We start from the raw sequence: 22,013 nt of genomic DNA on the forward strand, positions 1-22,013 counted from the left end.
TGTCCAGCTTTGTTATGTGCACACAAGCAAATTGTACAGCGTCCATGGTGGGTGGGTGGGTGGGTGGGGGCTCTTCTACATTCAATAGCTTTTTGTCCAGAACAATCTGATCCTCTGGGGTGACCGATAAAGGCAGTTTGCAGCTAGAGGAAGAAGAGAACAGCACATCGGAGCGTCTGCAGGGCTGTGCTTGCACATGGGAAACCCAGGCTCAACGAAATCACCCACGATTATCGAGTCCATCATTTGCAGTTCTCAGAGGTCTACTTTTGTGGAGAGGGCGACCTGCTAGAGTCCCATTTCCGTTCTACTCCCTAGACCCCACCTGACCCTAGCTTCCTTTGGCTTTCTCCTGGGGGGTGGTGGTACCCAGGGGTTTCAATGGCTATGAGCCAGCTCACACGCCCTCCATCCTTTCTGAGATAAGAGATTCCCCCCCCCCAACATTCCTCTGATGAAAATAGGGACGTCCCATTTGGGAAAGCGGGTAAAAGCCTCAGAGAAGCTGCTAGGAGTTGCTGTCATCTTGCCCCCCCCCCAATGTATTTCTTGTCCATAAAAAAATTGGTGTGGCTGAAAGAGGAAAAAGTTTGAGGAGTGCTGGCCTGCTCTCCCCAAAAGAGACCTTGGAGCATTTTATGGAAGATGCGGTTTGGTTACAGTGTAACCAGCGAATGCCCCCAGCAGAGAACATCGCTTCAGATCAGAGGTGGGGAGCACAGCTTCTAATCAGTAACTCATTGACAGCAGGCAACAGTCTTGAGTGCTCCTGCAATGCTTTGGTGGCTCATTCCTGAGAAACCTTTGCAGGGGATCTGGCAGAACCATGCGGAAGTGGTAGCCAGCCCAGCAGAAGCCCCAGAGATGCCACCTTCCCAGCCATGGGGATTTGTGATATTACGGGGCCACGATGGGGATTCATAGAATCATAGAATCGTAGAGTTGGAAGAGACCATAAGGGCCATCCAGTCCAACCCCCTGCCGATCAGGAAACACCATCAAAGCATTCTTGACATATGCCTGTCAAGCCTCTGCTTAAAGACCTCCAAAGAAGGAGACTCCACCACACTCCTTGGCAGCAAATTCCACTGCCGAACAGCTCTTACTGTCAGGAAGTTCTTCCTAATGTTTAGGTGGAATCTTCTTTCTTGTAGCTTGAATCCATTGCTCCGTGTCCGCTTCTCTGGAGCAGCAGAAAACAACCTTTCTCCCTCCTCTATATGACATCCTTTTATATATTTGAACATGGCTATCATATCACCCCTTAACCTTCTCTTCTCCAGGCTAAACATACCCAGCTCCCTAAGCCGTTCCTCATAAGGCATCGTTTCCAGGCCTTTGACCATTTTGGTTGTCCTCTTCTGGACACGTTCCAGCTTGTCAGTATCCTTCTTGAACTGTGGTGCCCAGAACTGGACACAGTACTCCAGGTGAGGTCTGACCAGAGCAGAATACAGTGGTACTATTACTTCCCTTGATCTAGATGCTATATTCCTATTGATGCAGCCCAGAATTGCATTGGCTTTTTTAGCTGCTGCATCACACTGCTGACTCATGAGAAGTTTGTGGTCTACCAAGACTCCTAGATCTTTTTCACGTGTACTGCTCTCAAGCCAGGTGTCACCCCATTCATCGATTCGTAGAGCTGTAAGGGACCCTGATGGTCATCTAGCCCAACCCGCTGCAATGCAACATGGGACTCGAACCCACAACCCAGAGATTTAAGAGTCTCATGCTCTACCAACTGACCTACCCCAGGCAGGCGGCCTGTGTTCTTACAGGTGCTGACTGTGGCCTCCCGACTCCCATCAGCCCCTGGAGCCAAACATGGCCCAACATAGCTTACAGCCTAAAAATCTGGTGCAGGAAGGAAGCACAATAGAGAACATGATACAAAGGAGAATGATATTTATTTCAGGTAAGTGAATTCATCAGAACTGCCTTTGCCAACCTGGAGCCCTCCAGGTATTGAGGGATGAGAGGCAGTATGGTGTAGTGGCCAGAGCGTCAGACAAGGATCCAGTAGAGAGCAGGGTTTGAATCCCCACTTGTCCGTGGCAATGCTCCCCCTGGGCCAGCCTCCGCCTCTTAGCCTATTCTACCTCAGAGGGATGTTGCAGAGATTAAATGAGGAGAGGGACAAGAACCACATGTGCTGACCTTGAGGGAAATAAATGTAATAAATGCAACTCCCATGGTGGCATCCGGAGGGGGCAAATTGGGGGTGTTCTGAGAAGAGGCAACATACGCACTATACATTTCACACACACCCCATCAAAGGAATTTTGGGTATTGTAGTTTTGATAAGGGGCTTCTGGGAACTGTAGTTCTGCAAGGTCTACTCTACAGCTTCCAGAATTCTTTGAGGGAAAGGGTGTGTTTTGAGGGTGCTTCAAAGGCGCCATGTGCTTGCAAGCCAATGCACTGTTTGGTCTGCCTTTGACACATAGCTCCTTTGGGTGCAAAAGTGTTTTTTGATGAGCAACAGTGCTCTAATTTAATTTAATTTTAAAAATGCCCATACAACAGGCAGAAACCAACAGGTGAAGCTTTTCCAATGAAGAGGAAAATACCTCTGCAACTGTACCTTCTCGTTCATGCTTGATGAAAAGTCCATTTTTATTTGATTTGCAGCTTTGCGGACCACTTGAAAGCTAATGTTTGAAAGCAAGTGTGTCTTCAATGAAAGATACCTATGCTAAGCAGGGATGCCTTAGAGCTGAGTCATTGCATTCAAATAGGGTTGCCATGTGTCCCCTTTCCCCCCCAGGACATGTCCTCTTTTTTCAGGGGTAAAAATTTGAGACCAATTGTATCTATTTGCTTTGAACGGCCGTCGTCGCGTCCTCAGTTCTGCTCTTCAAAATACAGCAAGCCCAAGAAGAGAACCGAGTTCTTTTAAAAACAGTAAAATGAATAAACCACAATTCTTACAAGTACACCCAGCGCTCTCATTTGCTCCTTCCAAAAACACCAGCTGAAAGTTTGCATTTAGAGCTGGATTCAAACGCTGGTTCAGCCAAAGGATTCCTTAACACGGCAAAACGTTTTAGTTCACTCTCGATTCCTGTCTGTGAAATGGGTCTATTTATATCCTACCCCAGAAAGGCAGGGAATATAGCAAACATGGATATATATATGCACACAAGTGAAGACAGCTGCACAGTTGCTAGTGTTTAATCGGTAGATGGTGCCCAAACTGCTTCCAGAGGAAACGGGCTTTCCCAGGCCTTACGAGTTAAAAGCAACAACACACTGTATTAAAATATTTGGCGGCGATCCTAGCCCATTAAAGTCAATGGGAATTTTGGAACCGACTTCAGCAGAGATCACACCCTTTCAATTCCTGACTTGCTACCTCAAAAACAGAGGGAGCCTTGGAAAGGAAGAGCTCCGATTTGGCCCAGAGCGGAAAGCCACATCCTCTAAAAACAAAGGAATGGGAACTGACACAACTCGAAGGCATAAGCCAGCTGGAGATTCGCTTTTCGGGCGACTCAGTGCAGGAGATACTCCCGCTGATCTGCACCTTCCAGCGCAGCCAGACTGAAATCCACGGAGGACGGGCCCACCGATGGCTTTTTGTCATGGCTATTGCTACAGAGGAGCCCCCCTGTCCAGGGGCAGTCTACCTCTGAGGATCAGTTTGCTGGGGATGGCTTTGTTCCTCGAAGCATCTGGCGATGTACACTGTGGGAAGCCAGATGCTGGCTTAGATAAGTCCTGGGGTCTGATCCAGCAAGCCCGTCTTTACAACCCTCCTGTGCCTAGCAAGCTGCCTTCAAGGGCGCTTGTTTGCAGAAGGGACTCTCGCAGGGCAACGCTTTGGCGCAACCCGATCCTATGCCCCTAGAAACAAGCCTTGCATAGGATGGCGGTTGCTAGGCCTGCTCCTGGAGGTTTTAGGGTCTAGTAGTGGCTGCAAGACCTGGAAGTCGAAATATTATATCCCTTCCGAAGAGTCAAGGGGGTTGCTCCTCATTTCCTCCTCCTCCTCCTCCTCCTCCCTTTTTAATTGCACAAGAAATGTTCCCAGAGACTTCGCTTTGCAAAAGACCACCCCCCTTTTCTTCTTCTTCTTTTTAAAAAAGAAAAGAAACCACGCCTCTTGAGGGGGAAAGTTTATGTGAAATGCTTAAAAAAAAAGGCAGAGAGGAAAAAAGAACCACGCAAAAATAAACACAACAAACAAACGGCTGGAACGAGTAAGACGCGATGTTGTTTGCAACGCGGCCGGGGGCTCCTGCAACCGTTTTTTAAAAATTATTTCTTGTAAATTACTTTATTTTTTTTCTTTAAAAAAAATGCACGATGGCGAGAAGGACCCCCCTACCCCCACCCCCGGAGAATTCCTGCGCATACTTGGGAAGTCGCTTCTTCTTTTTTTGTACTGAGATGCGGCGGGGGGCTCTCTCGTTGAATCCGACGGGCCGGCCGGATTCCTGGGCCTGAAAGTTTGGCGTCGCAACCATCACCCTCGGCTTTCCTTCCTTCCGCTTCTCCAGCCATCGGGCTCTCCTTTCTTCTCCTGGGAAGGAAAAGGAACAGAAGTCCGGGTCGCGGGTGCTGGGGAAACGGCGGCTGGACCTCCTCTCCGGGAGCCTGGATCGAGCAAAAGGAACAAGCGAATCTGCAAGGCTGCGATCTCTCCCTTCCTCCCCTTTTTTTGCATTGTTGCAAAATCCAGCGCGGGCTGCTGCAGCCGTCCACCCGCCCCGCTTAAAACTGAACTGCAAAACTGTGCGAACTTGCCTGGAAGTTTGGCTACTGCAAGATCTGCCTCTCTCTCTCTCTCTGCCGCTTCCACCCCCCACCCCCCCAAAAGGCCGTCCCCCACTTTCTTTGCACGGCGGAAAGGAAGCGCGGATGGGCGCCGGCGCGGTGCCCCGGACGGTTTAGAGAGAGGGGGAGCCAGGAAGGGGGCAATTCCGGGGGTGGCTTTGGAAAGCAGGGCGCGTAAAAACAATGGCGGAGGGGGAGGCCGGGAGGAGAAGTACCCTTTCCCGGAGCGCCTCGTGCAAGCGCCTCGAGAAGTGGATCGGGCCCGAGGAGCGGGCCGGAGGAGGCGGCGGCATCGGCGGCCCCCGGGGGGAGCAGGAGGCGGCGGCGCGCCCGGGCGCCCAGCCGTGCCAGGGTCAGCCTCCAAGTGCCAGGGCGCAGCAGCCGCCGCCGCCGCCGCCGCCAGCGCAGCTCATCGGACGGCGATCGCCCAGCCGAGCTGCTTCGTTCAGCGTCTCCCGCAACGTCGGTAAGCTCTCGTCTTCCTCGCCTTCTCCCGGGCCGGATCCTGCTCCTCCGACGCCGCTGCCGGGCGGCCGAGCCCTGCGGAGCCTGTCGCCGTCGGTGCGCCAACTTTCGCGGCGCTTCTGCGCGCCCCAGAGCGAGCCGGGCGCGGGGAGAGGCTCCTCCACCTCCACCTGCGCCGGGGCCAGGGAAGATCAGTCGGCTCGGCCCGCCGATGAGACGCCGCCAGCCGCCGCCGAGCAGCAGCAGCCTCCTCCTCCGCCGCCTCCTCGGGCGAAAGGACTGAGCGAGCCCCCCAAAGGCGGAGACACGGCGCTCGACTGGCCCAGCGTGACCGAGATGCGCAAACTTTTCGGAGACGGGTTCCGACGGCAGCAGCAGGGAGGCCCCCGAGGCGACGCCGTCGAGGAAGGCGCGGGATCGCGCGCCCCCCAAGACCAAGCCGGGGAGCTGGGGCACCTGCCAGGCAGCATGGACGGCGCCCAGGCGCCCGGGCGGAGGGAGGAAGAAAGGCCCCGCGTCGCGGAGCAGCGCCGGGAGGCCCCCCCGACGCCTCCCCCGCGCAGCTGCATCCCCTTTCGGACCCACCGCCTGCCCGCCGGGGGCGCCCCAAGGACCGAGGCGGAGAAGTTGCCGCAGCCGCAGCAACTTCGGGAGAGTTTACATTCCTGGCATAGTTGGACGCTGCTGCCAGCTGCCTGCTCGTCCTCTTCTTCTTCCTCCTCCTCCTCTCCAGCCGTCCTTCTCCTGGGCGAAGGTGGAAGCAGCAACTTCAGGCCAGGGGAGATCTCCAGCAGCGAGGAGGAGCTGATGGCCAGGCCCAAGGGGGGCCCCCAGCCGGCTGCCTGCTCTCCCCCTGGCGGCAACGGCTGGCACGGATCGCCCCACGAGAGGTCCTCGGGAAGCGAGGAGGAGAACCGCCTGGCTGCCCCCAGGAAGCGCTCCCTGCGGAAGAAAAAGAAGGATCCCTTGCCCCAAGAACAGGCCCCGGGCAGCGATGGGCTGGTGGCAGGGATGGAGTGGTACCTCAAGGCCCAGGAGGACCTGGCGCAGACTCTCTCCCTGCCCACTGAGGAGAGGACTAGGCTGTCTTCCGAGGTCAAGGCCTCAGCCACCGGCAGCTTGCTGGGCGAGGCCAAAGCTGCAGGCGAGGGGCCCATGCTCGTGGGTCGAGGGCTGCTGGAAGGCAGCAGCAGCAGCTCTCTGCTCAGCACTCACGGGCCCCTCTCCTCGGCGCCCACTCTTCCGCTCGTCTCCCGAGTCTCCAAAGTGAACATCCCCCCTTTCTCCCCGAGCCCCTGCGGGTCGCGAAGCAGCAGCAGGTATTCTAGCACCGAGACGCTGAAAGAGGAGGACCACTTTGGGGCCTCCTGGCCTGGTCAAGGCAGGGGTCCGCAAGGGGGTCCGGGCCTCTTCCGGTCCCCGAGCTTCAACCAAAGCGACAGCCTCGCTCGGCTGCAGGCTCAGGTCCGCCCCCGCCCCAAGTTCCCCGTGGGGATCGTCCGAGCCAAGCAGGACTTCCCTCCGTACGAGAACCTGCGCGGCGTCAGCCTGGAGGAAGCGGAGAAGTCCAGGAACAGAAAGTCCATGTCGAACCCGGACATTGCGACGGAGACGCTGGCGCTGCTCAGCTTCCTGAAGTCGGACCTCTTGGATCTGAAGGCAAGCAGGAAGGACAGCAGGGCCGGCCAAGTCGAGGAGGAGGAGGAGGAGGAGGAGGAAGCCCTTGGTGGCGGCAGGTGCAGAAGTTACCAGTATGGCTTGGCCGGACAGCAGCTGGTAGGTAGAACGCAAAGCGAGGCTCAGCCACCAAACCGCTGGGCACCGGGCGGCAGCCGCCCGACTCTGAAAGACCTCACGGCAACCCTGAGGCGGGCCAAGTCTTTCACCTATTCGGACAAACCTGTTCCCCGCAGGCTCTTCCACCAGAGCGCGATGAAGCAGAGCTCCTCCGAGCTCCTCCTCACTAACGCCGGCAGCCAAGATGCCGTTTGCGGCCGTGAAATTGGCCGAGGTGGCGAGGACGGCGAGTTGCCGGTCGTCATCCAAGACCAGTACATCCAAGAAGCCAGGCAGGTCTTCGAGAAGATAAGCAAGATTGGCTCCCAGCACGATTACAACTTCGGTCTGGAGCAAAAGGACGTCGGAAGTGCGGAAGGCCAAGGAGAGGATTTGGAAACGTGGAAGGAGGGAGCTGTGGAAGAACGCAGTGGGCAGGGCTTGCGGAAGGTGGACTCCGAAGGGAAGCTGTCTGGCGGGAAGTCCTTGGAGGAACTCTCGGGCCCCGAATCCAGCATGACGGACGAAGGCATTGTAACCGAGCCCGAAACGGGCCCTGCCTACAGTTACCTTAACCCGTCGGTTGTGGCCTGGAAGCATCAAAGAGGAAGCGAAGGCGGCCTGTCCGCGGTGAGCCTTCCAAACCACACAGCCAAAACGAACAGCGAGAAGTTGGGCGCCGCGGAAGAGGCCCTTCCCAACGCCAAGACTGCGCTGGAGGCACCTTCTACGCCCAGTGCTCTCAGACGGCGTAGGAAGTTCCCATCGGTGGGGAACGGCGCCTCCGAGTCCAGTACTGGGAGCAACAGCGAGTCCAATGGAGAGGCCTACCGGTCCTTGAGCGACCCCATGCCGCAGAGAAGGTGCTCCCTCACGGATGACGCAAATAACTTCTCCGTGGACAGTAACCTCCTGGGGTCGCTGAGCTCCAAGTCGGGGATGCCGGAGGCTTCTGCCGTTGCGCTCTCCGAGTGCACCGCCAGCGCTGCCAGCGACCTGTCGGTCTGCAGCGAAGGCGTCAAAGACTACAGCACCGTGATCCAGAACATCGTCAGCCAGCCCGGTGCCCTGGACAAAGTGATCGATGAGAAGGGCAACGGGAAGACCATCAAGAAGAAGTCATTCAGTGACCCCAGCCGCCGCGGAGAGCTGGCCGGCGCCGGCTTCGACGGCCCCGGGGAGCCCATCAGCGAGATGGACCAGAGTATCCCTCCGTCCAGCAGCGAGCCCATCCTGTCGGACCAGGTGAGGGAGGCAGACGGGGGGGAACTCTACTCCCAGTCCGAACACATCCTGCCGGTGGCTCCAGAGGGTGACACGGCCGACGTGGCTCCGAGCTACGGCTTCGACCCTAAGCTGGCCGAGGTGCTGTCCCCCAGGATCGTCCGCCGAAGCTCGAAGAAGCGCAGCAACAGGGCCAGCTCGCAGGAGGGCAGGGTGGAAGAGCCCGACCTGCCCCCCGCCGTCGCCCCTTCCGTTCTGGGGAGAGCCAGGCCGCCCTCCAAGCACACGCGCCACGCCAGCGAGCCTGCCACCTTCCTTCCCATCGCGGGCGCCATCCCACCCCCTCTGTTGAGCCAGAACGTCCACGGGGCCACGCCGGACCTCTCCCGCCTGCTCACGAAACCCTACCCAGTCCTCCCAACCCCTTCGTTGGAGGATGTTACTAAACACTACATCTTGGCCCTCGGCTCCGGTGAGCCACCCTCTGCCAGCTCGGTGGATACGCCCAGATCCTCACCCACCACGTCTGAACCCAAGCTGCCCAGGTGTCCGAAGCACCACGAGGAGCCGGGCGCCGGCCTCGCCAGGAGCAAGCCACAAGTGGTGAGTTGTAAGATAATTTTGATTTGGTAGGGCTAAGAGCTCTCGCCCTGACTTTTTTGTTTGGAGGGAGGATTCAACCTTTGTAGGTGGAGTTGTAAGATCTGGACTTGAGTGGCGTGGGGTGGGGAGCCCCCAATTGCTTTGAGTGTGGCTGAACGTGGGTGCAGCTGCAAATGCAACATGCCGTGCTGGAAACTGGCATCGTGGTGGAGAGGATTGGCGCCACGGAATTGGTTGTCAGTGGAGCATTTTGGGGAGGGATCGAGGCCTCCTTGCAAACGTTGCATGGAGATGATTGGTTCTGGAGAGGAAGCTGTTGTGTGGAAACACGATGTGCATGTGTGATCTGGTGGGTCGGTGCTGCTGTCCGGATGTTATTTCATTTTTTATTTCACTCTTTAATTTGTCCCTTGTAATGATCTGATCCAATATAAAAAGTCGTAATGAAACATAACTTTAGAATGAATGGCTTAACATCAAGTGGCGTTCAACAATCTGTTTGGATATAACAGTACACAATAGAATTAACAAAACACCAGCAAATGATAACTACAGTGGAACCTCAGTTTATGAACACCTCGATTTATGAATTTTCGATTTACAAACGCCACGGACCCATATGGAACGGATTAATTCACTTTCCATTACTTTCAATGGGAAAGTTCGCTTCAGTTTATGAACGCTTCAGTTTATGAACAGACTTCCGGAACCAATTGTGTTCATAAACCGAGGTACCACTGTAAACAGGAATCCACACTTAACAATTGCGACAATCGCCAAACGATGATAAATAAAAAAATAACGCCAAGTCACAGTGCATAAAATGCCACGTTATGTATAAAGCCGTGTAAAAGGACCAAACTGAGAAACAAAGACTTATCAAATCGTTCCTAGCGCTCATGCACAAGTTGACCCGAGACGGCAGCACCAATATCAGTGCTTTATGGTGTAAGGCTGTGTACCCCACCGTCTCCCCCAAAATGCCTGGATGAGGAGTAAGCAATATATTCCTCCGTGTTTGGTTGACATGCTTAGGGCTTGCGGTGGTAAAGATCTTGAGATGTTTGATGTCGGAATAAGAGGTTCCTGGAGGAACCGCAGGCCCAGCTCTATTCAAAAGAGCTTAGCTCTCCTTCCGGGAAACCCAGTTCCCAGTGAAGCGTTGAAACTGGGCACCCAGGAGGAAATCCTGCAATATTTGCTGACTTGTCCTGTCTGTGTGCCCAGGGCACTTTTCTCCAGCTTGCACATTTGCTCATAGGTCCAGAGAACCGTTCTCTTCCTTGCCTTATATCATTCCTGCCTTTGTGGAAGAGCCATTGCTCCGTGGTACAGCGTCTGCCTTGCATGCAGAAGGTTCCGGGTTCAATTCCCCAGGGAAGGGCTGGGAATCAGTGTTAGAAATTCAGATATATAAGTGAATTGCCAGTTGTTGTTGTTGTTGTTGTTGCTGTTGTTGTTAGAATCATAGAATCGTAGAGTTGGAAGAGACCACAAGGGCCATCCAGTCCAACCCCCTGCCGAGCAGGAAACACCATCAAAGCATTCTTGACATATGCCTGTCAAGCCTCTGCTTAAAGACCTCCAAAGAAGGAGGCTCCACCACACTCCTTGGTAGCAAATTCCACTGCCGAACAGCTCTTACTGTCAGGAAGTTCTTCCTAATGTTTAGGTGGAATCTTCTTTCTTGTAGTTTGAATCCATTGCTCCGTGTCCGCTTCTGTGGAGCAGCAGAAAACAACCTTCCTCCCTCCTCTATATGACATCCTTTTATATATTTGAACATGGCTATCATATCACCCCTTAACCTTCTCTTCTCCAGGCTAAACATACCCAGCTCCCTAAGCCGTTCCTCATAAGGCATCGTTTCCAGGCCTTTGACCATTTTGGTTGCCCTCTTCTGGACACGTTCCAGCTTGTCAGTATCCTTGTTGTTGTTGTTGATTTTATTTCTATGCCACTTTATATTTTAAAGGAAAAAAATACTGTACCAGAAGTGGTTTGCAGCACGTCAAAAACAGCAACTAAAATAATCCAGGGTAAAGCAAATGTAAGCTTCTTGGAAAATATTTCAGATCCTTCTCTCGGGGACAATGTTTATTTACTGACTTAATTTATAGAGCTGCCCCCTAGCAGAAGGACTGTAGGGAGCCAGGATTGTGTAGTGGTTAGAGTGCCGGACTAGGACCTGGGAGGTCCGGGTTCAAATCCTCACTCAAGTCATGAAGCTCGCTGGGTGACCTTGGAGTCAGTCTCAGCCTCCTAACCTACATCGCAGGGTCGTCATAGGGATTAACCGAGGAGAGAGGTGGGTTTGAACCATGTTCACCTTGAAGAAAAAGGTGAGATATAATTGCAGTATACAAGCTCTTCTGCTGGCCTGCTTAAGAAAGTTGGAGGGGGCCAGCCAGGTGGAGATATCAGTCCAACCTGGCACCCAGAGATCTCCCCGCGGTCGCAAATGGACCCATGCCATGCGCCAAATGCTCCTGGCACCTGGGGGATTTCGAACCCTGGCCTGAAACCCTGGAGAGCCGCTGCCGGCCAGTGCAGACAATACTGATTTAGGCGGACAAAGCATCTTACTTGTAGTTGATTCTGAGTAGGGAAACGGTGTGATTTGAACGCTCTTCTGCACAAAATAACCTAGCTATGGCCTGCAGAGCTCAGCTGGTTAGAGCGTGGTGTTGATAACGCCAAGGTTGCAGGTTCGATCCCCGTGTGGAGCAGCTAGCTGCATATTCCTGCATTGCAGGCTGGATGATGCCCAGCTCTGCAGTTCTCTGATTTTATGATCTCCTTGTGTTTAGATTTGCAGGCTGACTTTTTTCTCTGATGTGCTGGTTTTGGATGCCTGGAGCTTCTCCTGCGATTGCGTGGTGTGGGAGACACACACTGAGTTTCTCCCACCTCCAGCCCAGTCGCAGGACGGTTTTGCCAGTTCGCCTGCCTCTCTCTGCGTGTCAGCCAGGCAGGGCCAGGAGTTTGCTTGCTCCCAAAGAGGGGAGTCACGTGGTGCAGGACTCGTGCTGTCATGTGTGAACCCTGCCAGCGATAGTTCCCTGGACTGCTATATAAGGTCTCTGCAAAGTGTTAATCCGTTGGCTGGCTGTAGCCGATTTTGTGCCTAGAACATTGGATGAAAAAAAGAGAGTTTTCAACTCCTCTGTAGGGGGTTTTGACGGCTTTCTCTCTGTTTTATTTGATTACTTTTACTTTTTCATTCGCTGTTGTTTCTGATGTTCTGCCCATTGTCATGCGAAAGTGAACAGAGGTTTTTTAAAATATATATATTAAAAAAAAACCTCTTTAATATCTTGACATTCCTGTGTATGGGTATCTTTTTGTGGGAAGGAATGCAATGCTTCTCGGGCTCATATTTTGTTTTTGCGCGAAGGAGAGTTGTTTCCTTTTCAAAAGCAGGCTTGCGACAATGCAGAGGAATGTGAAAATAAACGGGGATTTAAGATAAGTTCACACGTATTCAACGTAAGGTTTCCATATATACATATATGTACATATAGCTCCGCTGGTAGAGCATGAGACTCTTAATCCCAGGGGTGTGGGTTCGAATCCCATGCTGGGCAAAAGATTCTTGCATTGTGGGGGTTGGACTGGATGATCCTTGTAGTCCCACCCAACTATGATTCTCAGGATGAACTTCCCGCAGAGTTAATCTGTAGAATTTGCATGTTTTATGCCCTGTGTGGTTGTAATTTTGCAAGTTTGCAATAAGTTTGGATAACCTAGATTTCTTTGTGACTGCATGGAAAAAGTCACAGTAGCCACCCATCAAAGACATCCCTCGATCTCTCTTCCGAAAGTCTTCTGCCCCAGAGACGAGGGCATCTACAGTCCCCCCCCCTAAAGTTTTGTATTTGCCTGCAGAGGTATAAATAAGATCTTAAGAAAATGGACCTGCTGTGTCCATCCTGGGGCCCATCTAATTCAGGTTACGGACAAGGGTGAAATTTAATGCAGCATCGGAAGGCAAACCAGCCCAGTCCACGCTTTGCAAAACAGTAGGTGAACCAAAGCACAAACATCTTTCAAAATGCACACTTCTCCATGTTTTGCGGTGTATTTTCGCAGCCAAATGAAAAAATGCATTGGCTTGGAGGAAGTGCGAATAAAAATGTGCATGCTGGTAAAAAGAACATGCAAAAAGTGCATTCTTAATGGGGGGGATTTGCTTTGCCTATGCAGCTCAGCTGGTTAGAGATCGTGGTGCTGATAATGCCAAGGTTGCAGGTTCGATCCCCGTATGGGACAGCTGAATATTCCTGCGTTGCAGGGGGTTGGAGTAGATGGTCCTCAGGGACCCTTCCAAATCAACATTTCTATGACCCCCCCCCCCCAAATGTGTCTGTTAGGATTAGGATAAATTTGCACTACGATGCTGATGAGTTTTCATGAGAACTTTTAAAAGAAACACCCGCAAAGTGATGTGGAGATGTGCAGTTAAGATTGAAAAAGAAAATGAGAAGGAGGGAAACCGAAACGGACAGATTCACCAGTCCCTACATCAAGGTAAAGTTAAAGGACCCCTGGGTGGTTAAGTCCAGTCAAAGGCGACTCTGGGGTTGCGGCACTCATCTCGCTTTCAGGCCGAGGGAGCCGGTGTTTGTCCACAGACAGCTTTCCAGGTCATGTGGTCAGCAGGACTAAACCGCTTCTGCTGCAACGGGACACCGTGACGGAAACCAGAGCACACGGAAACGCCGTTTACCTTCCCGCCACAGTGGTACCCGTTTATCTACTTGCGCTGGCGTGCTTTCGAACTGCTAGGTTGGCAGGAGTTGGGACAGAGCAACGGGAGCTCACCCCGTCGCGGGGATTCGAACCGCTGACCTTCCGATCGGCAAGCCCAAGAGGCTCAGTGGTTTAGACCACAGAGCCACCTGCACCCCTACTTCCAAAATCTTTTAGACAACATAAGGCTACATGGACAATTAACCTGGCTTGCCAGAAGGCAGATTCCTGTGTTTTTGGCTGTCACAAATATTTGGATATGGGCCCGGACCCTTCCTATCTCCTGCACCAGACATATCACTGCAGCAAAAGAAAGTTTGCACATATGAGACCAGGCTATTGAGGGCAATGTTTTCTCCCAGTGTGCGCCCCCTCCCCAGGACCCCCCCCCCCGAGATTCTTTTACTGCCCTGTCTCGTGTGGCTTCCAGCAACATTTCTCATGCAGCAAACTTTTCCCGGTGGGGAAAAAATTGCCACATGCTAAATTTCTGCGTCAGGTTGCTGTTAAAAACAGGCTTGTGTTTTATCTGCAGTGGAATAAACCAACCAACAAACAAAAAAAACACAGCACAGGGGCATTTTTATTTTAAAGTAGCTACTGCACCCCAGAGCTCAGACACTCTGGGAAAAACTGCTTTAGAGCAGAGAACCGATTTTTCAGCCAAAGGGGCGTTTGAGAACTCTTAGCCAACTCAGGGGCTCTGGTCTCAAAACTTTTTTAAAAAAACTTTTTCGCGACTCAAACGTTTTTTAAAAATCTGACAGTGAGGAGGGGGAGACAAATCTGCAGAAGATATAAATGCTAAGGTGGATTTTGAAAATCTGGCTGTAGCAAAGGGATCGATGCGGGTTCTTTGACAACTTTGTCAGTATCCAGCTTTTTAAAAAATACAGCAGTGCCTTGGTATTCAAATAACTTGGAACCCAAACACTGCAAACCCGGAAGTAAGTGTTGCAGTTTGCGAACATTTTTCGGAAGCCAAACGTGCTCCGTTTTGAGTGCCGTGCTTCCATTTGGAGTGTTATGCTGAGGTCGGCCTGTTTTTGCTATTTATTTTGCGTTTTTGCGGCCCTTTTTGCTTTGTTTTTGTGACTGTGTGGAACCCAGTTCAGATTCTGATTGATTGATTGATGGATTGTGTGACTGCAGTACATTCTTTATTGCTTTCATTTTTATGGATCAATGGTCTCGTTAGATAGTAAAATCCATGTTCAATTGCTGCTTTAGGGGTTGTTTTTAAAAGCCTGGAACGGATTAATCTGTTTTGCATTACTTTCTACGGGAAAGCGCGCCTTGGTTTTGGAACGCTTTGGTTTTGGAACGGGCTTCCGGAACGGATTAAGTTTGAGAACCAAGGTACCACTGTATAGGTATCTGAAATGGGGCAATCCTGTGTTTTCTCATGCTTGCCTCTTGGCTTCCTTCCTTCCTTGTTGGGGCACAGAAGTTTGGCGCATGTGAAAACCCCTGTCCTTGCTTCAGCCTGTATCTCTGTGATTTGAAGTGCGCCAGAGGCTCGATGGAGGTGGTGGTTTTTCCACTTGGCACAGGGAAAGGGAGAAGGAGCCACCTGATCTCCGCAGGGGGCCTGGCGGAGGGGGGGGGTCATTCTCCTGCTTCCGCCAAGGGGGTTATTATCCTTTCTAAAAGTATATTGGCTGCCCGCTCACTGGGACGTGAAGTTTCACTCGCAGTTTCTTAGCTGCACATTGTGATTTATTTATTTATTTGTGATGACGTGGAGGCTGAAAAATGGCATTTGGGCACGGCTGGTGGACTCTGGCCACATTCACGCACCGTACATTTTAAGAGCATGAGACTCTTTAATCTCGGGGTTGTGAGTTCCAGCCCCACATAGGGCGAAAGATCCCTGCGTTAACGTTCTTCCGTTCACTGTGATACTGCTTTAAGCAGACGTGCCTTCTTCCCCCAAAGAATTCTGGGAGCTGTAGTTTGTTAAGGGAGGCGAGAGTTGTTTGAAGACCCCCCCAAAGACCCCCCGCAGAAGTACCATTCCACAGAGTTCCCGGGGAAGAGGGGTTGATTGATTAAACCACCCTGAGATTGCAGCGTGTATAAAATGCTCACCCCAAAATATTAATACAAAGGATGAGTTCTGCCCACCCCATTAAAAGTTGAACCCTGTTTTAGGAGGCAGCTTAAGGCCTGTGTGAAAAAGAAAGGACTTTGCCTGCCACCTTCAGGCTGCCCATGATGGTGCCTGATCTGCCTCCCTGGGGAGAGCATTCTACAAGAGGGGAGCCACCACCGAAAAGGCCCTGTTCTTGTGTGGCCACCCTCCGCCCCTTGGGTGGGGCATACAGAGAAGGGCCTCTGATGGAGACTGCAAGGGCCCACGCTGATTAATATGTTGGCATGCAAACGCAGCAATGAAGTGACCTCTCCAGGACGCAAGGATAGGCAGTGTGTTTGGAGGGCCTGGGCTACTCAGAAGACAATACCCACATCTTGGCCTTGCTGGTACAGCGGTACCTTGGTTCTCAAATGCCTTGGTACTCAAACAACTTGGAACCCTAAAACTGCAAACTTGGAAGTATGAAAGGATGTCATATGGAGGAGGGAGAAAGGTTGTTTTCTGCTGCTCCAGAGAAGCGGACACGGAGCAATGGATTCAAGGTACCAGAAGGAAGATTCCACCTAAACATTAGGAAGAACTCCCTGACAGTAAGAGCTGTTCGGCAGTGGAATTTGCTACCGAGGAGTGTGGTGGAGTCTCCTTCTTTGGAGGTCTTTAAGCAGAGGCTTGACAGGCATATGTCAAGAATGCTTTGATGGTGTTTCCTGCTTGGCAGGGGGTTGGACTGGATGGCCCTTGTGGTCTCTTCCAACTCTATGATTCTAAGTAAGTGTTCCGGTTTGCAAACTTTTTTTTGGAAGCCAAACGTGCTCCGTTTTGAGTGTTATGCTTCCGATTTGAGTGCCACACTTCTGTTTTGAGTGTTACGCTGAGGTCTGTCTGTTTTTACTATTTATTTTGTGTTTTTTGTTTTCGCGGCTCTTTTTGTTTTGTTTTTGTGACTGTGTGGAACCCAGTTCAGCTACTGATTGATTGATTGGACTTCCAGAACGGATTAAGTTTGAGAACCAAGGTACCACTGTATTGTGGTTGTTATTATTAGGCTTTTGTGGAAGTGCTACATCCCAGGAGGTTGAGCCCAGGTCAGAGACCAGAGCGATATGTTCTTGTATTTATAACCCAGGTTTGCACCCTCAGTCTCAGGACCGTAGAAACAGTTCATTTCTCTCTCCATCCCTGTTACACTCACAACAGCCCTGCGAGGGAGGCTAGGCTTCCTGAAGACCTTCTTTTTAAAAGTCAAAATCTTCCCCAGTCTGCATCTGTACTAGAGTTGGCTGTTAGTATCATAGACTTGCAGAACTGGAAGGGGGCCCAAGGGTCCTCTAGTCCAACCCCCTGCAATGCAGGAATATTTTGCTCAGCGTGGGGCTCGAACCCATGGCCCTGAGATTCAGAGTCTCATGCTTCTACCTGCTGCGCTATCCCATGTTTAAATGGTGTTTATATGTATATATATTAATAACTCTCTTTTCACAATGAAATGTTTCCTGTGCCTCCTCGAGAGATTTCAACAGACGGATTTCCTGGATTGCTTTCTGCTTTCCACACTGGTTTTTGTTTTTTTAAAAAAAATATTATTAATGACACTGCCGCTAGCTTTTCCTGAGATTGCAACCCACAATATTATATAGCTCTTCTGAAGTGCTTCAGAAGCTGGGGTGCTTTCCTAGAGCTGGGATTAAGCCACAAGGTCGACAAGTCCGTGACCCCCCCTTTCCTTTTTTTGCAGCAGCAGCAAAAAAGGAAGCGAACGATAGTCTAGGATGTATCAACAGAAGTCTAGTCTAAATATCAATTTCATTTCATTTCACTTTTATTTTTCTATATGGCTATATGGCACAAGCTGGAGAAACAACCACGTTATCTAAAAACCTGAACCAATACCAAAAAAGTCACAATAACTTTAAAATGAACAAGTTATATAAAATAAAGCAATATTCAGTAATCCATTAGTAACCTGTATCATTTGTTGTTGTTGTTTAGTCGTGTCCGGCTCTTTGTGATCCCATGGACCAGAGCACGCCAGGCACTCCTGTCTTCCACTGCCTCCCGCAGTTTGGTCAAACTCATGTTGGTAGCTTCGAGAACACTGTAATAATAATAATAATAATAATAATAATAATAATAATAATAATTTATTTATACCCCACCCATCTGGCTGGGCTTCCCCAGCCACTCTGGGCGGCTTCCAACAGAAAAATAAAATAATAGAGTAAAGATTAAAAGCCTCCCTGAACAGGGCTGCCTTCAGATGTTTTCTAAAAGTCTGGTAGTTGTTTTTCTCTTTGACATCTGATGGGAGGGCGTTCCACAGGGCGGGCGCCACCACCGAGAAGGCCCTCTGCCTAGTTCCCTGCAACTTGGCTTCTCGCAACAAGGGAACCACCAGAAGGCCCTCGGAGTTGGACCTCAGTGTCTGGGCTGAACGATGGGGGTGGAGACGCTCCTTCAGGTATACTGGACCAAGGCCATTTAGGGCTTTAAAGGTCAACACCAACACTTTGAATTGTGCTCGGAAACGTACTGGGAGCCAATGTAGGTCTTTCAAGACCGGTGTTATGTGGTCTCGGCAGCCACTCCCAGTCACCAGTCTAGCTGCCGCATTCTGGATTAATTGTAGTTTCCAGGTCACCTTCGAAGGTAGCCCCACGTAGAGCGCATTGCAGTAGTCCAAGCGGGAGATAACTAGATAACTGTCCAACCATCTCGTCCTCTGTCGTCCCCTTCTCCTTGTGCCCTCCATTTTCCCAATATCAGGGTCTTTTCCAGGGAGTCTTCTCTTCTCATGAGGTGGCCAAAGTATTGGAGCCTCAGCTTCACGATCTGTCCTTCCAGTGAGCACTCAGGGCTGATTTCCTTCAGAATGGATAGGTTTTATCTTCTTGCAGTCCATGGGACTCTCAAGAGTCTCCTCCAGCACCAGAATTCAAAAGCATCAATTCTTCGGCGATCAGCCTTCTTTATGGTCCAGCTCTCACTTCCATACGTCACTACTGGGAAAACCATAGCTTTAACTATATGGACCTTTGTCGGCAAGGTGATGTCTCTGCTTTTTAAGATGCTGTCTAGGTTTGTCATCGCTTTTCTCCCAAGAAGCAGGCGTCTTTTAATTTCGTGACTGCTGTCACCATCTGCAGTGATTATGGAACCCAAGAAAGTAAAATCTCTCACGGCCTCCATTTCTTCCCCTTCTATTTGCCAGAAGGTGATGGGACCAGTGGCCATGATCTTGGTTTTTTTGATGTTGAGCTTTAGACCATATTTTGCGCTCTCCTCTTTCACCCTCATTAAAAGGTTCTTTAATTCCTCCTCACTTTCTGCCATCAAGGTTGTGTCATCTGCATATCTGAGGTTGTTGATATTTCTTCCGGCAATCTTAATTCCGGCTTGGGATTCATCCACTCCAGCCTTTCGCATGATGAATTCTGCATATAAGTTAAATAAGCAGGGAGACAATATACAGCCTTGTCGTACTCCTTTCCCAATTTTGAACCAATCGGTTGTTCCATATCCTGTTCTAACTGTAGCTTCTTGTCCCACATAGAGATTTCTCAGGAGACAGATGAGGTGTTCAGGCACTCCCATTTCTTTAAGAACTTGCCATAGTTTGCTGTGGTCGATACAGTCAAAGGCTTTTGCATAGTCAATGAAGCAGAAGTAGCCGTTTTTCTGGAACTCTCTCGCTTTCTCCATAATCCAGCGCATGTTTGCAATTTGGTTTCTGGTTCCTCTGCCCCTTCAAAATACAGCTTGCACTTCTGGGAGTTCTCGGTCTGCATACTGCTTAAAACCTGTATTATTAAATATCGTTAAATATGAGTTAAACAATTTAGACTTATCAATTACAATAAGGGAAGTCATAGTCCCACTCTATTCTGCCATGGGGTCCTGTGTCCAGTTCTGGGCACCACAATTTAAGAAGGATGTTGACAAGCTGGAAGGTGGGCAGAGGAGAGTCACCAAGAGGATCCAGGGTCTGGAAACTAAGCCTTATGAGGAATGGTTGAAGGAGCTGGGTATATTTAGGAAAAGAGGAGACTGAGAGGAGATAGGCTAGCCGTATTCTGATATTTTGAGGGCTGTCGCATGAAAGATGGAGCAAGCTTGTTTTCTCCTGCTCTGGATGGTAGGACTCGAACCCATGGCTTCAAGTTGCAAGAAAGGAGATTCTGACCAAACATCAGGATTAACTTTCTGACGGTAAACACTGTTTGACTGTGGGATGGAAGGTGACGGATTCTCCTTCCTGGGAGGGAGGTTTTCATTTATTTCCCCCCCAAAAAAGTTATTCATTTTGCCAATAAACACACAACCTACATAAAAAAAGACTGTAACAAAAAAAGAAAACAAGAAACAACAAAAGAAAAAAGAACAAAAATCCAACAACATAATCTCAGTTTATTTCTTAATATTTTGACTTCCTCAAGTCCCCCCTTACTGTGTTTCATTGTAATTCATCGTTAGTAATTTCTGTATCATAATTTCAATCAAATTATTAATTGCCTATCATTCTTTTCACTTAATTTTACTTCACGTTTATATATAACTCTTAAAATACCTAACATATCTATCCTCTACAGCCTATCTCAACTTCTAAATCTGATCAAACATTTCAACCCTTGGAGGTTTTTAAGCAGAGGTTAGATGGCCATCAGTCATGGACGCTTCAGATTCCTGCATTGCAGCGGGTTGGACTAGATGACCCTCGGGAACCCTTCCAACACTGCAGTTCTGTGACTCTTTGATTCTGTTGTAATCCTGGAAGCCGCAGAGCACACTCTTTTTATATCCTTCAACTACCCTCAACTGAAGCCTGGCACAGTGGCTAAAAGAGCAAATAGTGCCCGCTTTGAAATACTCCGAGATCTGCAATTTGGCCAGAGAATGGCCCATTTGGCTAGAGTTCTCCTGTTCCAAGAGATGGCTTATTTGAGGTCTGTTTAGCATCCTCACCCGTCCTCACAGTTTAACAGCACCCTGGAGGAGCTGGCGACATCATCTTTGTCCCCCCCCCAAAAAAACAAGATATTTTGCGGGGCCCGTGACCCAAAATCCCCCTCTGGTCTCGCCTCACGCTGCGGTTACTTATTAGTACGGGTAATGGCTGAAATTTCTCCTCGGTGGTTTTCTCAGGGATGTGTAGGAGAGACAAGCCTTTGATGTGACTTCCTCATTCCATCTTCCTTTCTGTGTCTGTTTCCAGATATAGATGGAAACGACTTTCCTAATAGAGTTTTGCACTGTCAGCAGATTCCTCATTATTCATGATCCACACAGACAATCGAGTCTTTCTGTGCTGAGTTTCCCCTTGTAGGTCAATACCCTGAATTCCTGCCTCAGATTAGATATCAATATTATTGCCATTATTTTAATGAAGTTTAAATGAAGTTTATTTAAATGTGGGGTCCCAGAAAGGGTTTCTTCATAGAAGAGGAAAGGGAAAAGGGAATAGAGGATCAGGCTAATTCAAATTGAAGGCCAGGCGGAATAGCTCTTGTCTTACAGGCCCTGCGGAAGGAGATCAGGTCCTGCAGAGCCCTAGTCTTGTGGGACAAAGCATTCCACCAGGTCGGAGCCATCACCAAAATCAGGGCTGTCAAATGCCAGTTGATGGAAACCACAGATCCTGCTTGTTGGTTTTCCACCTCGTCGGCCACTGTGAGCCATTGGCCTGATCCTGCAGCCTCTTCTTATGTTCTTACGACCTGAGAGCAACAGCACGTCTCTCTCCACTTGCGATTCCAGCGACCGGCATTCAGAGGCGTGCTGCATTTATTCCTGCATTGCAGAGGGGGGGTGGACTGGATGACCTTTGGTGTCCCCTTCCAGCTCTCAGGTTCTGTGATGGTACGAAGCTGGCATTGCCTCTCGAGCTCATAGACACCCAGTGAAGCGAAGTGCTGAAAGATTTGAGGCAGGTAAAAGAAAGCCCTTCTCCAGATTAACTCTGCAAGAAGTCCTTCCTCGGAATCACAGAATTGTAAGAGTTGGAAGGTACCCCCAGAGGCATCTAGTCCAGCCCCCCTGCAACGCAGGAATCTTTTGCCGAACGTGGGGCTCGAACCCACGACTCTGAGATTAAGAGTCTCATTCTCTACCAGTTGAGTTATATCCTTTTTGCCTCTTCTGAACCTTCCAGTGTTCAGCTTCATTGGCCGCCTGCGAGTTCTTGCATAGTGAGAGAGGGAGGAAAGCTTTCGTGTGCCCACTTTCTTCAATCCACTTGGCCGTGTCCCTTTTCCTTAGACGAGATGCTTGATCTATCTGGGCAGGGGTGAGTGTGGGCAACAGATCTGAGAAGCAGGCC

The 22,013-nt window shown here is 50.4% G+C and overlaps 1 protein-coding gene across 2 annotated transcripts in view; it reads left to right on the forward strand.

Moving 5' to 3' along the window:
• The first annotated feature begins 4,016 nt into the window (after positions 1-4,016).
• The window catches only part of ARHGEF17 (Rho guanine nucleotide exchange factor 17), a 165,891-nt gene continuing 147,894 nt past the window's right edge, over positions 4,017-22,013 (forward strand). Inside the window, exons 1-2 of one of the 2 annotated variants that reach the window (XM_060273936.1) lie at positions 4,017-6,342; positions 6,379-8,850. In XM_060273936.1, coding sequence (XP_060129919.1) covers positions 4,966-6,342; positions 6,379-8,850 — 3,849 coding nt within the window. In that variant the 5' untranslated portion in view covers positions 4,017-4,965. Of the gene's footprint in view, positions 8,851-22,013 lie in introns of both variants that reach the window. The other variant, XM_035115379.2, reaches the window with a different exon arrangement.

Source organism: Zootoca vivipara, chromosome 4 (assembly GCF_963506605.1).
Source record: "Zootoca vivipara chromosome 4, rZooViv1.1, whole genome shotgun sequence".
Lineage (NCBI taxonomy): Eukaryota > Metazoa > Chordata > Lepidosauria > Squamata > Lacertidae > Zootoca > Zootoca vivipara.